This window comes from Xenopus laevis, chromosome 8L (assembly GCF_017654675.1).
Source record: "Xenopus laevis strain J_2021 chromosome 8L, Xenopus_laevis_v10.1, whole genome shotgun sequence".
NCBI lineage: Eukaryota > Metazoa > Chordata > Amphibia > Anura > Pipidae > Xenopus > Xenopus laevis.
Window position 1 is genome coordinate 25988870 of NC_054385.1, and position 19547 is coordinate 26008416.

At 37.9% G+C, this 19547-nt stretch overlaps 1 protein-coding gene across 6 annotated transcripts in view; it reads right to left on the reverse strand.

Annotated features, from left to right (window-relative positions):
- The window catches only part of taf7.L (TATA-box binding protein associated factor 7 L homeolog), a 29319-nt gene continuing 9772 nt past the window's right edge, over positions 1-19547 (reverse strand). For 4 of the 6 annotated variants that reach the window (XM_018228973.2, XM_018228975.2, XM_018228974.2 and 1 more), the window contains 10 exons: positions 14909-14987; positions 14044-14177; positions 13686-13812; positions 13516-13574; positions 13261-13333; positions 13003-13107; positions 12054-12215; positions 11820-11932; positions 4382-4441; positions 8-610 (listed from right to left, as the gene is read on the reverse strand). In XM_018228973.2, coding sequence (XP_018084462.1) covers positions 566-610; positions 4382-4441; positions 11820-11932; positions 12054-12215; positions 13003-13107; positions 13261-13333; positions 13516-13574; positions 13686-13812; positions 14044-14177; positions 14909-14987 — 957 coding nt within the window. In that variant the 3' untranslated portion in view covers positions 8-565. Of the gene's footprint in view, positions 611-4381; positions 4442-11819; positions 11933-12053; positions 12216-13002; positions 13108-13260; positions 13334-13515; positions 13575-13685; positions 13813-14043; positions 14178-14908; positions 14988-19547 lie in introns of all 6 variants that reach the window. The other 2 variants (NM_001093162.1, XM_018228976.2) reach the window with 2 other exon arrangements.

Consider the following 19547-nt stretch of genomic DNA (forward strand, 5'->3'; position numbering starts at 1 on the left):
TGAAGGGTAACAATCAAAAGATTTTATTTGGATGGAATAGTAGGTGGGGTGACACATTTAAAAGTGTTAAAAAATCATTTAGAGTTCATCTGTAGCTGTCAATATTCTTCTTAACACTAATGCTGTTAACAAGCCATTCATCAGTGTTTTGGGCTCACTCTGTTCTCTTAATTTGAGCATCTGAGTTCAGAATCTGAAATATTGTACTGGAAATGAACAGCAGGCAAGATTCTAAATAAGTTAAACTGTAAATGCTGGGGTCATAATGCTTGCCCCATGAACATTACAGTAAGAAATCATACATGTAACATTTTTATGCTTATCTGGCCTATTTCTGTAATGTACAGCAACCATTTAGTCACAGCACACACAATTGCAGCGTAACATCCTCATGCAGTTACCTTCGAATGGCCCGAAGTCAACAATCGTCCTGTGTATATATACTTTTCAGCACAAAAACTGATATTTTAGACAGACTTATTAAAAGGCAGAATCCCCCTCTATGCTGTACATCTAGAGCATGGTGGGCAAGTTACAAATTCCATGGAAACCACATGAAAACTTCTCACTTCTCTATCAGAGCCTCGAGCTGCTCCTGTAGTGATGTCAGCTGGTAAGGAAAGAAATAGATTATCCTGGGTGTACAGAAAAGTGACAGAAATAAAAACAGCCTCAAATCCCTTTGCAGTAGTCCCAAAATTCATAATCTTTTATCGGTGGTGTGATTTTGCATGTGCTTTATTACTGCACAGAGCCATACTGCAAAACCATAAACAATGGAAAAAAGGATTTTATACTCACGGAAAATAATTTTCTAGTAGGCCTAAACGGTCAGTGCAGACTTATGGGTTATGTCCAGGTTCACCTCTGGAGGCAAGACAGAAGAATTGGCCCCTTGGCCCTTCCCTCAGGATATATAGGCTGGCTCCACCTCAGTTTCCCAGTTCTGTTGCAAAGCTTGGTGAGGTGGTTAGGAGACAGCAAGTAGGAAGGAAGGTCAAGAGACAAAAGTATGGAACATAGTATATAGAAGAAAGAAAGAGTCCTTTCACCCATAATAAAATTACATACTAATGTTCCAGCACTGAAGAAAATTGAGTTGTAGTGGTTTCACGTGAAATCTGAAGAAGGGAATCGCCTCTTAAGCTACTACCATAAACCCAAGAAGTTGTAGATCGTCCTTTGCCGTTACTTGGGTTTTCCCCGAGGATGCACATTGTACAGAGAAATATTGTCTTGATCTTGTCCTCCGTTAGATGTACTGTCTGGAGTCTGGAGTTGACCAGTAACCCAAAAAAGCATATCTGCTGAGAAGGGTGCAGGGAGCTAATGTTGTTGTGGTGGCTCTGGTTGCTTGTTGCAGTGAAGTCGATTTGAGTAGGTGGTCGTCCAGGTACGGCATTGGTGCCAAGATCTTTGTGAACACTTGTGGTGCCGTGCAAAGTCTAAAGGGCACAGCCACTGAGTGCAAACCTTAGGAATGCCTGTGAGCTTGGATGTATAGGAATGTGGAGGTATGCATCCTGGAGGTGGCTGTCATGAAGCATTCAGGTTCCAGTAATGCTATTGCTGACCTGATTGACTCCATCTTTAACTAGTTGCAGATAAATTTGCTTAGCAATTTTAGGATTAACACTGGTCGAAACATACCTCTTTCTTTGATACAAGGAAAATGTTGGAGTAGAACCAACTTTTGATGTTCTGGGACCGGGGTAATTAGCCCCGCTTACCACAGAGATGATACTGCTTGTTGTAGGGCATTTTATCTGTGTGGAGGTACTGATGATGGAACAAAACATCTTGGTGGAAGTGTGAAGTGCATTCTGTAGCCGTGTCAAATTATTTTAAGAATCCAATTGTCCATAATGTGTGCGTCCCCGCAGGAAAAGGATTTTGATAGTCGACCTCCCACTTTGGGCTAATTGTGTTGAGGGTTGTCATGCTAAGTGGGTTTTGCAGTGGTTGCTGCCACTGTTGTCTATTGTGCATTGAACTCTGCGCTGTACTGGTGTTACAAAAAGTGGTTCAGTGAAAGGAACGGACATAGCAGTTCGGTGTGGACCATGTCAGTCCCTTTTTTCCTGGTGGAAGGATGGTACTCTTTCCTCCGGTGACATCAGAGATAATCTGTTTAAGATCTGGCCCTCCTGTGTAGCATAGTCCTAACAGTCTATTCTTTGATGCTGTGTTACCTGACCAGTTTCGTAGCTAGAGTGCTCGTCTGGCTACCACTGAATTGGCTGTAGCCTTTGCATTAGAGAGAGTTTGACTGGCAGCAGAGTCTGCTAGGAAAGAGAGAGCAGTATTTAATATATTGATATCTCCAGCCAGTTCTTGTGCTGAGGTTGGTGGGTTGTCACCCATTTCCTGTGCCCAGCATTTTGCTGTGTGGGCTAAGCTTACCACTGCCAGACGTAGAATTGCTGCCGTTTGTGTGTACATTCTTTTTAGTGATGACTAACTTTTTAACCGATAGGGTCCCTGAAAGCTGCTTCTTCTGTTGGCAGCATAGTTTATTTTTGAAAGCCTAGCAGTAACGGAGTCCACCCTAGGTGGCTTATCCCATACGTTACTCTATTCCTCAGGCACTAGATCATAAAATCGTTTGGTCAATATACACCAGCGATCTGGCTGTAGCCATTCTGTGCCAATAGTCTTAGTGACTGAGCTAAACATTGGAAATGACCTAGCCTTCTTTTGATGTACTCCTAGCACCTTGTCTACTTTAGACTACAACGGTCTCATCCATTAACTCTAATGTCTCCATCATCTTTTTGAGGAGTTTCCTATAGATGTCTGGTTTTGCAAATGTGGCTTGTTCATTGAGTCACTGGGGGTCATTTATCAACAATGGGAAAATTTTCCTATGGGCAGTAACCCATGGCAAATTACTGCATTCATTGTTCTGCTTGCAGCTGGCCTTAAAAAAGCTAATCACTGATTGGTTGCTATAGGTAACTGCCCATGGGCAAATTTGCCCAGTGTTGATAAATGAGCCCTACTGTGTGTTTCTGAGGCACTTTCAACTGAAACCTGAAGTTCTGAATCATGGACTGAATTAATCTCATTGTTAAATGATGGCTCTTCCTCAATCAAGTGGAGACTCCTGTGCCTTGTGCTTATGGCTGAGGGTTGGAGTTTGAAATGTGGTTTGTATCCACTAAGAAATCCCCTAGTTGAGGTGGTATTTGTGGCGGGAGCGTTGTGTCTATAGCATTACCTCGTGTAGGAGTAGAATAGAAGTTCCTCGCTGTCCCTTGGCTCTAGCAGCACAGAATTAGTGTCAGCTCTATTATCCTGAGGAGATAGTATTGGTGGTTCTATATTTTTTGCACTCAGAACAGTATGTGGATTCTGACTTTATTAATGAATGTTTACACTTCTTACATTTCTGCCCCTTCTCAGGTCTTTTTACGGATTTCTTTACAGATCTAGTTGCCGGAATGTCCTCCTGTAATTCTCTTAGAGAATCAGATCTCTCCATTATGATATATAATGACCAATGGCTGCACCCCAGTATGGCCTGTTGGCATGGAAATAAAGTTGCTCCTTACTGTAGCCGCTCTGTTAGAGTTGAGCGTTGAAAACCACACATTTTTCGCGCCCAGTCACACACCGACTAGAAAATAGCTCTCTCTATGTACCCGGTCCGTAGTGGAATGGAATTTACGTTGCAAAGTGACGTCATTACGCAATGCACAGACGCGCCAAACTATTTGCGCAAAAATGCGAACGGCAGGAACATGTAGCATCGCCCTTTTCCAAAATGTTGCAGCATACTTGCCCACTTTAAGCCTCTTAAGCCTGTCGTATTATGGCAGCACTGCATGCCTGTCTTGATATTGTGGCCTTTTGTGCGAGTATAGGTAGCACAGCATACCTCTTCCCTGTTAAGACAGCGTTTATACAAGTGTTGGGCTATAGGTAGTTCAGCATACCTGGCCCAAAATTCTTTAACCCCTTTTAAGTTCATCATGCTTGTCAGCTGAAACTGGGTTAATAAATTAGATTTTTGGATTTGCATTCAGGGTTAATGGCTGCCACTCCACTTACTACAATCTGCCAGCAAGGAGGGAGTGTTAATTTTTGTTGGGAGACAGCACTGTATGCCTCCATTTGTGTCATCCAGTATTTGATGAATCTTTAAAAAAAGATAAAAATGGAAGAAATAAAACAGAAGAGAGGTTTCTCTCCTTCACTGGCAAACAGAGGTGGAGCCAGCCTATATATCTAGAGTGAGGGGACAAGAGACCAATTCTTCTGTCCTGCCTCCAGAGGTGAACCAGAACATAACCCATACGTCTGCACTGACAGGAGGGCCGACTAGAGAAAAGTGTTTTAACTGTCATGGCATTCACAGAATGGGTCACAGAATACTCACCTGCTGCTTTTCTCTCTCCTCCTGCTGCCTAAACTCATCCAGTACAGCTTGCAAGCGAGTCTAAAATTTAAAAAAAAATTGTGAGATACTGCATAGCCAGCTCCTTAACTGAACAGCTTCAGTGTACCACACACACGTAAATGTGCTTTTCTTCAGTACATAGAGAGAGCATGCCTAAACCTACCCATCCATAATAACCAAGAAAAGGCATATAAGCAGTAACTTTACCCACCATGTTTTGAACAGAGAGAGAGTGTACCTAGACCTGTAGATTCTTAAATCCATGGACATTGTTTTGTTTCCATCTATATACCTCACAACCTTATATATATATATATATACACAATATATTTAGATATATTTTTTTAATTAAATTTTTTTATATGTTATTATATAGAGTAGTAAGAAAATAGAAGAAGGAGGGAGAAGATGGGGGATAGAGTAGGGGTTTTGGGAAAGACTAGCTAGTCTGAGAATGTTTGTGGTTTCCTGTTACCTGTCCGTTTTGGTCTTCTCTTGGGTTTGTTTCTTTCATTTGAGATTTGTGAAAATACTCTCATATAGCTGTATCCGGTGTATCTCTTCCAAGATTTCTTTTTTATTGGGTAGGATAGAGTTCTTCCAATTCCTTGCTAGTAGCGATCTGCTAGCAATTAGCACTTGAAAAATAATTTGCCTAAGATTTTTCTTGTTGTATGGTTAGCACTCCAAGCAATGCCAGTACTGGATTAAGCTGGATCTTTAGGTTTGTAAGGGATTCAATGATTAGTTGTGCTTGCGACCAAAAGTTCTGTGCTAGTGGACATGACCACCAAATATGAACTGGAGAACCATTTCTTCCTTGGCATTGTCCAGTGTCATATACCATCTGTAAAGCAGTTTTATTGCTAGTTATGGATGATTCAGGGAGTGGGAGTACCTTGGTGTTTGCTGGAACGGTTGGATCAGTAAGAAAAAGTGCTACATCGTCTGCAAATAATATTTTATGTTCCTGGTATCCCACCTCTAAACCTTTAATGAGCATGGATTGCTGTATCATCTGGGCTAATGGTTCTATGCTAAGGATGTAGATAAGGGATGACATCGGACAACCCTGTCTCGTCCCATTTGTTAGGTTGAATGGTTGAGATAAGAAGCCTTTACATTTACTTGGGCCGTTGGAATTGAGTAAAGGGCTAGTTTCGCAGATATAAAGGGGGGGGGGGTTAGCAAATTTTTCCAATGTCATTTTTAGATAGGACCAATTTACTCGGTCAAATGCCTTCTCTGTGTCAGATGCCAAAAGAGGCTTTCTGGCGTTGAAGTATATGGATAAGAGTAATACGTTTCCTGGTGTTATACAGTTGGCGGACCCTGTTTGGTCGTTATTTATTAGTATTGGTAGGAGAGGTTTTAGTCGTTTAGCTAATATAGTTGCGTAGATTTTTAGATCTCCATTAAGGAGAGATATGGAGCGGTAATTGGGGCATTTGGTTCGATCTTTTCCGGGTTTTGGAATTGTTGTTGTTATGTATGACAGTAACATTTCCTTCAGAAATACTCCAGTGACCGCTGCATAATTTAAAGCTTTGGTCAGATGTGGAATGAGCTGGGAGCTAAAAATGTTGTAATATTTGTTTGTGTACCGGTCTGGCCCGGGAGCTTTGTTGAGGGGTAAGGATCTGATTGTGGTTTGGACTTCTTCATCCATTATTGGGGCCTGAGATTTGGCATTTCTACTTTATCTAGAAAAGATTCTATTACCTCTGTATGCAAGCAGATGGGTCATCTTTCAAATTATACAGTTCACTATAAAATTAGGCAAATGTATTGTCTTGTGGATTTATTTTTGCTTCCCCAGTGTGTGTTTGAATCTTGTCTATACGTCGAGTTAAATTCACAACCAGAAAAAACGAACACTCACTCCTGGAGCCAGCCGATGAAGTAAAAAACTAAGTTTATTCCATACTGCTAAAAGTTATACATCCTAACGCGTTATAATAATATATAAACCAATTGTTCTGTCTCTCTCAATACCTATATTAGGCTACATGGTTCCGTAACACCGTAAACCTAGAAGGGTGACAAGTCACTGTAGTTGACCGTTTATAGAACTATAAGATCATTTAGGCTCCATCATTCATTTTAAGTTAGCTTTTAAATGGTGGGCACAACCTCTGCATTGCAGAAATAATCAATGGTTATGATCTAGAGTATTAATACTCCAACCCACAGTTAAGGGAAAAACATTTCATTAATTACAAATGGATTAAATTATAAATGTAATTTAATTTTAATTGATTAATTAATTTGGATTTAATATATTTACAATTGCATAAATACATTTTGTAGTTTAGCACTTGGTGCACATTCAGTTGTTTATGAATTATTTAAAGTTTCAAGTAATTTTCATTTATTTAACTATTATGTATAAACACTGTATGTTGAGATACATCTTTATAAGTACACACTGTTGGTATTTTGTAAAATTGTTGCGGGTTTTAAAATCGATACCTAAATAATATTATAACAGATTTGAACTTAAATTTAAAGCTTAATTGAATTTATATTTATATCGATTATTGTTTCTTCTTAAGCTCCTCAAATGCATTGCAGGTGATGTTCCACAACTGCTAAAAGGGTTTTTTATAGGAAACTTATGGTTAAACCCTACGTAGGGCTAACCCTAACGTCATATCCTTTTAACCTGTTTAAATACTTGTAACGGTTTTTTCACATTTGTACCTATGATTATGTATCGTTGGATAAGAAATGCGTTAGGATGTGTAACTTTTAGCAGTATGGAATAAACTTTGTTTTTTTACCTCATCGGCTGGCTCCAGGAGTGCATGTTTATTTTTTCTGGTTGTGAATTCACCTCAAGCTACGGGTTCGGGACACGGCACCCGAGCCATTCACCGAACTTGGTGAGCGCGATACAAAGCTGATTTTATCTACATTACATATTTTGCACGGATTGTGTCCGAAGGTTTCACCCAGGTCATTACCCCCATTAGGTGAGCTGCAGTTCTACTTTATTTTGCAGCTTAAATCGTAATGCTCGGGGATTTATGGTTCCGAGCGAATACTTAATGAGTTTTACGTAGTTTGGGGATTAGAGCGGGCTACACATATTCGTTATATTCGTTGAGTTAGCTTTTGTTGGACTAGTTGTTTTTTCAGTGCTGCTGTTGCCTTATTTCCTATGGCATAAGTAATACCTTTTAATTTACTCAATTGGTTTTGACATCTTTGTAGAATTAATAGATTTATTTCCTCTTTGAGTATGTTTTTGTATGGTGGGTGAAGGTGCGATATGGTTTCCTTCTCTAATGTATTAATTTGTAGTAGTAGCTGTTTCTGTTTTGATTTTGCTAGTTTTCCTTTATGGGTGGCTATACTAATGAAGTGGCCCCTTATGACTGCTTTGTGTGCACACCAGAGAGTAGTCTCCGATGTGTCTAGCGTGTCATTGACCGAGAAGAATTTCTCAATTTCTGAGGTAATCTGGTCTACAGTCGTAGGATTATGGAGAAGAGAATTGTTCAGTCACAAGGGGGACGCGTTGAAAATTGGTGTGTTTCTTGTAATGATCTGTCCAGGTAGTGGTTGTAATTGCACTATGATTGATGGAATGTAATGTCTGTGTGTATAAATTATACTGTGCAAGCAATTTAGTAAATTGTTTTGAGTTCTAAATTACCTTTTTACTACATGTTTGGATAGGGAAGAGGCTCATGGTGTTCCACCTGCTTCTGGGTCTAGGATGTTGTTAAAGTCACCCCCTATGATGACAACACCTTTTTTGGAGAGTTGTTCGTTAAACTAGTACTTGTCTGAGAAATTTATACACTCCGGATACTAACCAGGTTAAATTTATCATAAATTCATATGTATTGCTTCTGGTTAATTGCACATATTACAATCAGGCACATGCCTTTTGGATCAGCCAGATGTTGTACGCTTGTAACATTTAAGTTTTGTTTTGCAATTATTGCTACCCTTTTTTTTGTGGCAGCTGCTACCCTTTTATAATGCTTATTCTTTAGTTGCATTTGGTCCCAGAAATTACTTTCTTGTACCATACAAGGTCAGCATTATGGCATTTACATTCCACTAAAGCTAACAATCTTTTGCGTGGGGTATTCAGTCGCTTAGCATTTATTGACATACATTTTAGTACCATTTTACCCGTTTTGTTTGTGCTGCGTACATCTGGGTGGTCCCTGCGGAAGGCATCAAGATATAACCGTATAAAACATTCATTGCTAGTCTCATTTGGGTGGGTGGCGGTAGGGAGGGGGGAAGCAAGAAAAGTAGTAGAAAAAATAAATAAATACAAAAGAGAAATGCAACATATATACAGTAAAACCTTACATTCAGGTTTTTCCCGTTCCCCATGTTGGTGGGGGAGACAGGTGGGGTGCACGGGGGGGGGGTGTGGTGTGTGAAAACAGATTGCTTAGGTAACATTCATCCTGCTCCAGCACCAGAAGCAATGTAACTTTTTAAACCAGGCACAGTGCAGATCATTAAAATAGACAGTTCAGGTTGTTGTAGTATTCCATTCCTGGGTAATGTGCATTTTTTTGTAGTTTCTAGTGGGATATTCCATTCAGCTAAAGCTTTTTTGCCTTCTGTTACTGATGTAATAATTTTTGTGGAGCCTTCACTTTGGACTATTAGTTATGTTGGGTACCCCCACTTGTACAGTATGTTGCATGACCGCAATGCCTGGGTTATTGTTGCTAATTCACGACTTTTTGCCAACATCGATGCGATGCATATACTTGGACTTTCTCAAATGGCTGCGCGAGAGCTTTATTTTGTCTCATATGATCTTCCTTAATGTGGAAAAAGTGTATTCTGAGGATTACATCTCTTGGTGCATTGCTTGGAGCTGTTTTTGGGATTCTGTGGATTCTATCAATAATAAGTTGGTCAGCCGGAGTTTCCAGTAAGGCCATCAGTATAAGCTCTTGCACATACTGGGTTAACTGTGGTTGCAAGATTTCCTCCGGTATCTCCCTTAGTCTTATATTGTTTCCTCTAGAGCGATCCTCTAAGTAAGCAATTTTGTGTCGTAAGGCATCGATAAGTACCTCTTGGGAGTTTACCTTGTCCGACATTGTATTATGTTCAGAGACTACCTCCTCCATTTTGTTTCTAAGTGATCAGTATGATCTGCGATTGCATGTAGCTCCGACCTTAGATCTTTTAGAGAGTTCTTAGTGTCTGCTTAGTGTTATATCTTCTCTTAATTGTGAAAGAAGAAGTTTGATGTTAGCTTCTGTTATAGCTTTCCCCACTTTAGTGTACTTATCTGCCTGTCGTTCCACGTCTGTGTCACTGCGCGCTGGAGCGGATTCTCTGGATGGAGATCAGGGCGCCATCTTGGGTGCCGTCCAGGAGCTGTGCTTTCGGTTGGGATCCGTAGAAGGCTGTAAGTTGGAGCGGCTGCTGCTTCACTCTGCGCTGTGTCATACCCAGCGAGTCTTCATATAGTTTCTTTTTCATCTTAAGGGTCTCTGGTTCTCCTTTCTTTGGCTGGCACTGGAGCAGGGGCTACTGTTAGACGCATCTGGTCACATACACGCGTAGGCCACGCCCCCTGGATCTAATATTTTTAATTCAGAACATCCTTTATGAGGATGAGGGAGAGAGGGATCTCTATGGGTATTATTAAATAAAAGTATATTCCTAACCAGTTCTCTCTCTAGCTTGATTAAGCTAGAGAGAGAACTGGTTGGGAGTATACTTTTATTTATAATAATATAATATTATAATAAAATGTCATTAAACAAATTGGTAATGAAAGGGCAATTATTTTCTTTTAAGATCTTATAGAAAGTTGGGGGAAGACCATCTGGACCACTAGCTTTTTTCTTTTTCAGGTTGTTAATGGTGGAAGAAACTTCCTCTATAGAGACTGTTCTGCACAAAGTTGGGGTGTATTTATTGTTTTTAAAAAAAGCTATACTTTCCATGGGGGTTGACTTTGATGAAGAGTATAACAACTCATAAAAATCCTTAAAAATTTGAACCAGCTTAGATGGGTTATTAGTTAGGGAACCTTGTTTGTCCTTAACCTTAATCAATGAGGACTTCTTATTCTAACACCTAGTAAGATTCACAAATACATTATTAGCTTTATTGCTAAAATTAGACAGTTTGGCCTTAGAACATTGAGCAAGGATAGAGTCTCTTAAAGTTATCCAATTCTTTAAGGATTTAGATACTTCTTTATATTTCTGACTGTTTGCTGGAGAGGGAAGATGTTTTAGTTTTATGTAGCAATCTCTTTGTTGAGTGCTCATCTTGATTTTACAAATTAATACCATCTCTCTAGAAGCATCTTTGAAAACTAAGGTTGATCTGTTAACGTAATCTGGAAAGACCATGACACATAATCCCTGAAATCTTTAGAGGTGCAATTTTAGCAATCACAGCTGTGTGATCAATAGGACCAATATCAACAGAGATTGTTTTATCCACAATATTATTTGAAACCAAGGTATAATCAATTCTGGTCCCCACCATATGTTGGGGGGGGGGAGAAATGTGTAAGATCCTTTTCAGTTGGGTGTAATAGTCTTCAGATGTCAGTCAGACCAGAGGAGTTAAGTAACTCATTAATCCAATTGGATTTTTTCCCTGCGTTGGCCCTATTAGAATCTGATCTGTCCAAAGACCACAAATGAGTCTCATTGAAGTGGTCTCCTAAAATAATTTTGATTGAGGGATTGTAGAGATTCTATGTCTAAGGTCAACAAAAACAATTCTTTAGTGTGATTGGGAGCATAAACCAAAATAAAATGCCTCTTCTTTATAGTCTGATAAAATTTGGGCATTTAAATTCCGATGGAATAAAATTGCTACCCCACCTTTTTTATTTATAGCCAGGGAAAAAGCCACAACTCCAGCCCATTCTCTAAGCAGGGTATTGTTATCAGATTCATTAAGATGAGTTTCTTGCAATATGGCAACATCACATTTACCTTTTTTAAGCTGTTGTAATTTTTTTTCCTTTTTATATAATGATTACTACCATTAATATTCTAAGAGACTATGTTCAGCGACATTTGACTGTATATGGTATATCAGAATAAAGATGAGCAAACTTTCATAAACACAAATTAAAATATCATTGTAAAGAGCCAATGAGTGAGAGAACCTATTTCCTTCTATTTCGCATGTACCTGAACAGTGACTGTGCCCATATCTCCTGCACATGGAGCAAACCTTTATGCCCTGGTTCCCATATGGTGGGGAGAGTGATTTTCACAACATAATTCTTACATGAATAGAAACCCCCGAACCTGCTCTATCTGACATGCCTACAATATGTCACACAAACACATACATATTGCTAAACACAAAATTATCTTAGCCAAGCATTTATGAGATGTGTACTGAATCAAATGCAGCTTAAAAGGCAAGTACTGCAATCATGCATTACCTTCAATGCTAGATTTTCAACCTTCATTATAAGCTCTTCTTGTCGCTTTCTTCGTTCTTGTGTCTCCCTCAGTTTCTTCTGTAAATTTTCCAACTGTTTCTGCATCTCCAGAACTGATAAAGAAATTGGATATCAATAATAGAAGGGATTACCATTTCCCCATAAGTTCTGGATTCTTCCTCGGCTAAAATATTTCATTAACTATATAAAACTTGTGCTCAGGTGGACTCTTACCAATCTGGTTAGTGCCTCCTTTTTGACCATCCTGTCCTGCCCTCTGCTCCTCCTCAGTCTCCATGATATTAAGATCTTCTTCTTCCTGGCGTTCTCCCTCTTCTCCATCACTGCTACTACTAATATCATTAAATATCTGACGCAATTCTTCCCTCTCCACTGCTGGAAAGAGAGAGACATGTTGTGGAAGGGAAGGGACATGTGTAAACAAGTTAAGAGTTTTACATTTTTAATGGAATTAAATGGAACGAATAAAAATATTTTTTTTTTAGTTTGCTAAATACAAAGGAATAGGTTATACAATATCTTATTTAATGCATGTCTGCAGAAGAATGTGGAGCAAAACAGAAAAAGGCAAGAGAAAAAGAGCTATGGAATGTTAAAGGTGAAGGACCATGTCAAGGCTACGTTTAACACAAGAAAATCAAGGTGCATGCAGAAAGTGAGATAAAACCAGCACTGCATAGCAGTGTGAATTAGAGATGGAGTAAGGCAGGAGGAGCTTTGAGACACCACAGAAAGGAAAGAGTATCAGAGCTGTTACAGGGAGATAGATGGTAGAAAGAGACACAAACCAGTAATGGCGGAAAATAGAGGAAAATAAGAACTAAAAGGCACAACTGTAAAGCATCTGTACTGAATTATGCATAGAAAAGGGGAATACCTGTGTTTGATACAGATATTACAAACATGTAATTTCTTTCTTGGAAACTAAGACTGGGGGGGCGATAGATGGATGGAGATAATGCAGCCTGCAAACACTAAACAAGCTTGGAACATCATCTGTGTAATGCTGAAATGTGTACTTACATAGTCAGTATCATATGTATCATATCAAGGGCAGCTTGCACCCCACATACATTAAGTATCTACAGTTTCTCATTATTAGTTTGAACGAGACATAAAAGATCTACATTTATAAACTGAAAGAGAATGTTATTTTTGGTACCTGAAGAACCACGGCCCTGTTTGATTCCAGACATCCCTGGGGATCCATCCAACCCAGACAGATTCTCGACTTCTTTTGATTCATCTTCAGCAATCACTTCCCATCCTAATGGTGGCCAGTCAAGGAAAGAGAATATTTTCAATATTCAGGTACGTCTCCTCGCTAAAGTCTTTCAATCCAGCACAAAAATGTTTATTTCATCACAAAGCAGTCACCACGTTTCCTGCCGAGTGGCAACAAGCTTTTAGAAAAGGATACGCACACTAACTGCCTCAGCATCTGTGCTCAAAAGCCGTTTCACCTCCTTCTCCACGTCTGGGGATTCAATATACTAAAAAGGATAAACAAAGATCGGGGATAATTAAGAAATATCTAGCAAAATGGAAATGGTAGGAAAAGTAAAGACGAAAGTCTAAAGGGTAGAGAAGGGTGAAGAAACGGCACATTACAATCTGCAACTCAAAGAAAAGAGAGGGTTTCCCTCTATGCACCATGATAGAAATACAGAAGCACCTTCTTCTTTGCAGTTTTCCTGAAGCGTCTTTTTCGCACATTCTTCAGAGGTGGCGTGACTGAAATAACATGAGAGGAAAACATTGTTTGCGCGCTGCGTGCAGAGGGAGTGTGGGAGGAACAAACCCCCCTAAACTAAGGAAAAAAAAAAAAAAAACAGACAGACTTACTTCCATGGTTCCAAATAAATTTTTTCTCTCTGTCCCTGTCCTTCTTCTTGCTGGCTTTTGGGTCAGTAGTCCCAGTTGGCTCCTCAAGAGGTGGATAGAGGTCTCCATCAAGAGTACATACCAACATCTATAAATAAAAAAACAGAACACATTCAAGCAATTACATGAGTAATGAAAGAAATGTCCTGTGCATTATGGAATATATTAACAGGGAGATTTATTGTATCCATTTGTTTTTCTGCACAGTTTTCCCTTGTACATGTAGTTGTGAGCATGTAACCTCTTTTCACTACTCAGCCGGAAGAACGGCACCTACTTTATTACTTTGAGGTACAGGCAAAAACAAGGCAGCAAATACCTGACAGATGTCAGCAGTCTTGTAGAAAGTCTTTTTGTCGATAGTCTTTAAACACTCCACTGTGCAGGGAACATCAACTAGTTTTGCAGCTAGTGGGACACGGTCAACACGTACAATTCCATGACGTCCGTCAGCTGGAACAGATCAATGCTACAAAGTAAGTTACACTAAAAAGAGGAGTAAGTCCACTTAGTTGCACCTTTCCAAAAACACTTTTTTGATCTATAACCAAAAAATAATTAGCAGTCACTTCAAACTTTAACGTTATGCTACAGGGTAAAGACTCCTCCTGAGCACCCTTTACACAGTTATAATTATCAAGTTCAGATATGGTGCTCTTTCTTCTAATACAGTTCCTAACTTAACTACTGTAAAGAACATAACATACAAAATAGCTTGCTCAGCTAATTCTGTAATTAATGTGTGGCATGAACTACCAGATCCAATAAAGGTTTGATTGTAAATCAAAAAAATAAACACAGGTATGTTGTGATTCAATAATTGGTCTGATTATGGAGGAAGGCTAAACTATAGCCTTTCTAAACTCATAAGCTAAGTAAATCTTTACAGAATGCACTTCACAAGTGGAAATGTTTGTGCAATAGGCTCTTGGCTAATTTTTTTGGGCAGTGTTTCTGATGGGCAAGTTACTTGCATTTCTCCTACACCCACAGTACAGAATTTCTGCCAATGTAAAGTACCAGTACATTAAATGTAAATGCAGAGAAAACTCTTATATGCCACATACAGGTGATATTGGTCCTTTAAGCATTGTCCTGTAGGCTTTATCTACCCGATAATTTCTGCTATATGTGGATCACTGAATCTTTCACAACTTCATGAAGTACACGGTTATGATACTTACGATGTAACTCAATAGAAAGTCTGTCTTTTGTATTTATACTCCCAGACTGGACCACCCTCCTAACTGTTGAGGCATATTCCTAAGTGAATAAAAAATAAAATAAGGAAGATGAAGAAAAAAAAAAAAAACAGCTGACAATAAGTTTCCTTATTCCTTTTGTGTTCCTCTGTTTGGAAAAGTGTCTGTTTGAGAACTTGGTGGGATCTGATAAATGGGTTGTCAGGCTTTTTGCATGCTCAACACAAGAACATATCTTCTCAGCCCACAGACCTTTGCCAACTGCACACACACATCACTCAAGAGAGCACAAGTTTATCTACTAAAAATCCAATTTTTCTCATAATTTGAATAAAACAAAGAAGACCAAACTCCCATCCACAATTTTTCCTATTCATTAACAAAAGAACTCAAAAAAATTAGGTTTTGGGAAAAGCTTCGATAAAACCTCGAAAAAAAAAAATCGGATTTGACTCCCAAATCACTTGATTTTTTTGAGTTATTGCCTGAAAACCCCACATTTTTGGATTATCGTACAAAACACAAAACAAAAAACTACAATATTTTCAAATTTGAAAAGGGACATCTGCCACTGACTTCTACAGGACCTCGACAGGTTTGAAATGGAGAATTTTTGGATTCTGAATTTTTGCTGCTTTGGGGCTGAATAAATCTCTAAATATTTGAATTTGTGGCAATAAAAAAAACCTCAATCTTACAAACTCAACCTTTAATAAATAGCCCCCCTAATACTATTGAAGCCTACTGTCAAATTAAGTTTATGAAAAATAAATTGAATCACTAAAAAAATAGCAGAAAAATACCACACGCAACAGGCTCACTTAGAGTAACTGATTTTAAAAGACAAACAAAAGAAATTCCAACGTTACGATCACATCATAGGGATCTTCCTCAGGGACAAAAAAATGAACAAGAGTGTGGAAACCCTTAAGAACTTGTGCAAGAAAACCCTGTGCAAAACATGGCACCAAAAACAGGAATCCAATTAATTACCACAGAAACCAAAATAAAATAACTCGAAAGAAAAATTCAGTTTGGGAAAAGTCTCGATAAAATCATGAAAAATAAATATATATATTACACAAAAGCCATGAATAGCTTGTAAATTATATCCTTATAAATGGTGAGTTCTGATGTCATTCATCACATGACTCACAAACTTGTTTATTACAATAAATAAAGTACCCCCAGTTGCAAAATATGAGGATATTAGAAGTTACCTCGGAGTTCCATGACCTGTATAAAAACACTCGGCCTTGTGTTTTTATATGGTCTGGACCCACACTCCTTCATTTTGGTGAAATAAATCGATGTGTTTTATTCACAAATTCATCTCGGAGATCGATTTATTTCACCAAAATGAAGGAGTGCGGGTCCATTTACTAAGATGTATTATGAAGATTTGACCAACACACCACCCTCTACATTTTAAATCCGGAAAGAGTGCGCTCACTGTACTGACATTATATATATATATATATATATATAAAAATGGCAGGTACAGGCTGCACACCATGAAGTTAGTCAACTATCTGGGTGCTGCAGTAAAAAAATTCTTCAAACAGTCTATTCACATTACTAGCAAAAAATAAAATAAAAAGCTTAAATAAGCCTTGCACTTTTTCCATTATTTTTGCCTTTTTTTGTCTATATATAAATTCTGCGAGTGCAAGTAATGTGAATAGACTATATATATATATATAAATAATATATATATATAAATATATATATATAAATATATATATATATAAATATATATATATATATATATATATATAAATATATATATATATATATATATATATATATATATATATATATATATATATATATATATATATATATATATATATATGAAAATTGGCAGAAAGGACCAGCACTCCGTGTTCCAAAAGAATTCAACGGTTTATTCAAAAACTCACAGTGTCTCCAACGTTTCGACCCTCTTTGGGGTCTTTATCAAGGATAAAGACCCCAAAGAGGGTCGAAACGTTAGAGACACTGTGAGTTTTGAATAAACCGTTGAATTCTTTTGGAACACGGAGTGCTGGTCCTTTCTGCCAATTTTCATATATAACTACATTTGACCTAGCACCCGGCAAAAAAACGCATGTGAAGGAGTGCGGGTATTGTCTATATTTTACATGTTATAGATAGTGTGATTTCAACAACCTATCTTTTTATTTTGGCGACTATGGATGCCCATAGTATGTATACCTGCATACCCCATGAGGCGGGTATAGCAGCCACCAGGGATCTAATGACCATTTATATTAAATAAAAACTATTTCAAATTTGAAAATCAATTCTTCCTTCAACTCCTGGGGGGCCGCCATGGGCTCTAATGTAACCCCTTCCTATGCCAATACGTTTAAATAAGAGTATAAGGTACAGCACATTTTGGGCCATCCACTGTTTCGTAAATATGGAGGATATTATAGACGTTACATAGATGACCTATTCTTTCTGTGGTTTGGGTCAGAAAAGGAGTTACTAAGTTTTGTGGATGATCTGAACAAAGTCCCCTCACTTACTTTACACTATGATGAAAACTCTATTCAATTTCTGGATGTGTTGATACATAAGGATCCATCATTAAATAGATTGCAGACTAAGGTTTACCAGAAACCTACAGATAGGAATACCTTACTTCACCACAGTAGCAGCCATCCAAAACATCTCCTGGATTCGTTCCCCAGATCCCAAATGTTACCAGCAGTAAGGATTACAAGCAATAAACAGGAGAGGTGGATTGCCTTGGTTAAAATGGCTGCACGGTTTCTTAAAAATGGGGTTACCCGATGAAATTTATAAGTGAGGTTAAACATTGGGCTAGGTCCCTTAATTGTATTGAGGTATTAAAAGGTAATGTGAACCAGAAGGAGATGAGTAGCGGTAAGGAGGAAGTAGTGCATTTTACCACTACATACAATGCCCAATTGATTGTATTCCGGACCCCCCTAAAGGGGGAAATAACGATTGCAGGCTACTTTAACAAGAAGCTTTTTGGACATTTGAATTGGACTATGTATCCCCTAGGGGTCTAAATAGCGCTTTACAATTTAATTGTTTTTTGCCTTCACGTTAAATTATATGATATACTAATGGGAATACATAAATGATATGGTATACTAATGGGAATACATAATACATCATGTGTATACCCCGAAAGCCTGCTGCGTGTCTGAACATCAAATTGGATAATTATGTTCCTATGTTAAGGATATATTTTGTTTGAGTTAATAGTAATGGTGATTATATGACTGCTGTAATATAGAGGTCAACTGATAGGCAGCTCAGCTCAGACGGGGGCCCCCCAAATGATGAGCTAGAGAGCTAGGAGATAACTGATATGCTTTTTTGGATAAAATATGTTTTTAACTTTATATTTATTGCACCATGCACTTTTAAAGTATGTAATTCTTATACAGGATAATTTAAGAGCAACATTATGCTGTATCCTAATCACCTTAATGGCTAGCACTTTCTAATGTAATTTATAATGCACTAAATCACTTTAATATGGTGATTTCATTCCTTAATTGGTTGGTTATCATGGGCTATTTATACCTGATGAAATGTGGGGTGTGGTTGGCTGTTTTTAAGCTCAATAAAATATAACCTTAATTTTTGCACAAAAGTCCCGGTGTTGCTGGTCTTCTTGGAGATTGTATGAAAATTTACCTTGCACCTGGGCATATGATGGAAGCACGCCATCCTTCAGTGCTCTCTCTGTAAATATATATCTATATAGCTCTATAGCTGTATGTGTGAATGTGGGTATGTGTGTATGTGTGTATATATGTATATAATACACAAAAGCCATGAATATCCTGTAAATTATATCCTTATAAACGGTGAGTTCTGATGTCATCAGTTATAAACGGTGAGTTCTGATGTCATTTCTGTCACATGACTCACTGAAACTTGTGTATTATAATAAATAAAGTACCCCCTGTTGCAAAATATGAGGATATTAGAAGTTACCTTGGAGTTCCATGACCTGTATAAAAACACTCGGCCTTCGGCCTCGTGTTTTTATATGGTCATGAAACTCTTCGGTAACTTATAATATCCTTATATTTTACAAGAGGGGGTACTTTATTCACTATATATATATATATATATATATATATATATATATATATATATATATATATATATATATATATATATATATATATATATATATATATATATATATATATATATTTGTACAAAATGGAGTGGAGTGCAGACCCGTCCGTGACTTAGTCCAAAATAGGACAAATTATATATGAAACAAAAAAGTCCACACCACTTGCTTAATGGAACAAAAAAGATTTTTACCAAGCAAGAAATTGCAACGTTTCGAAGCTCCCGCTTCTTTATCAAGCATAAATGATTACAATGACATCACATCTTATAAAGGGTCATAGGCATAAGTTCCGGCCACATACACATGCAGAATAATTAAGCACAACCCCATGGTATCACATGGTATCACCTAGAATAAGTATAATTAAACATTACTGGCATAATTCTTATAAACATCAGGTTATGCATCAAGAAAATAGAAACAATTCAACAACATCATATATTAGTTTTCACTCAGACTAACGAAACAATGTAACTAATAGGA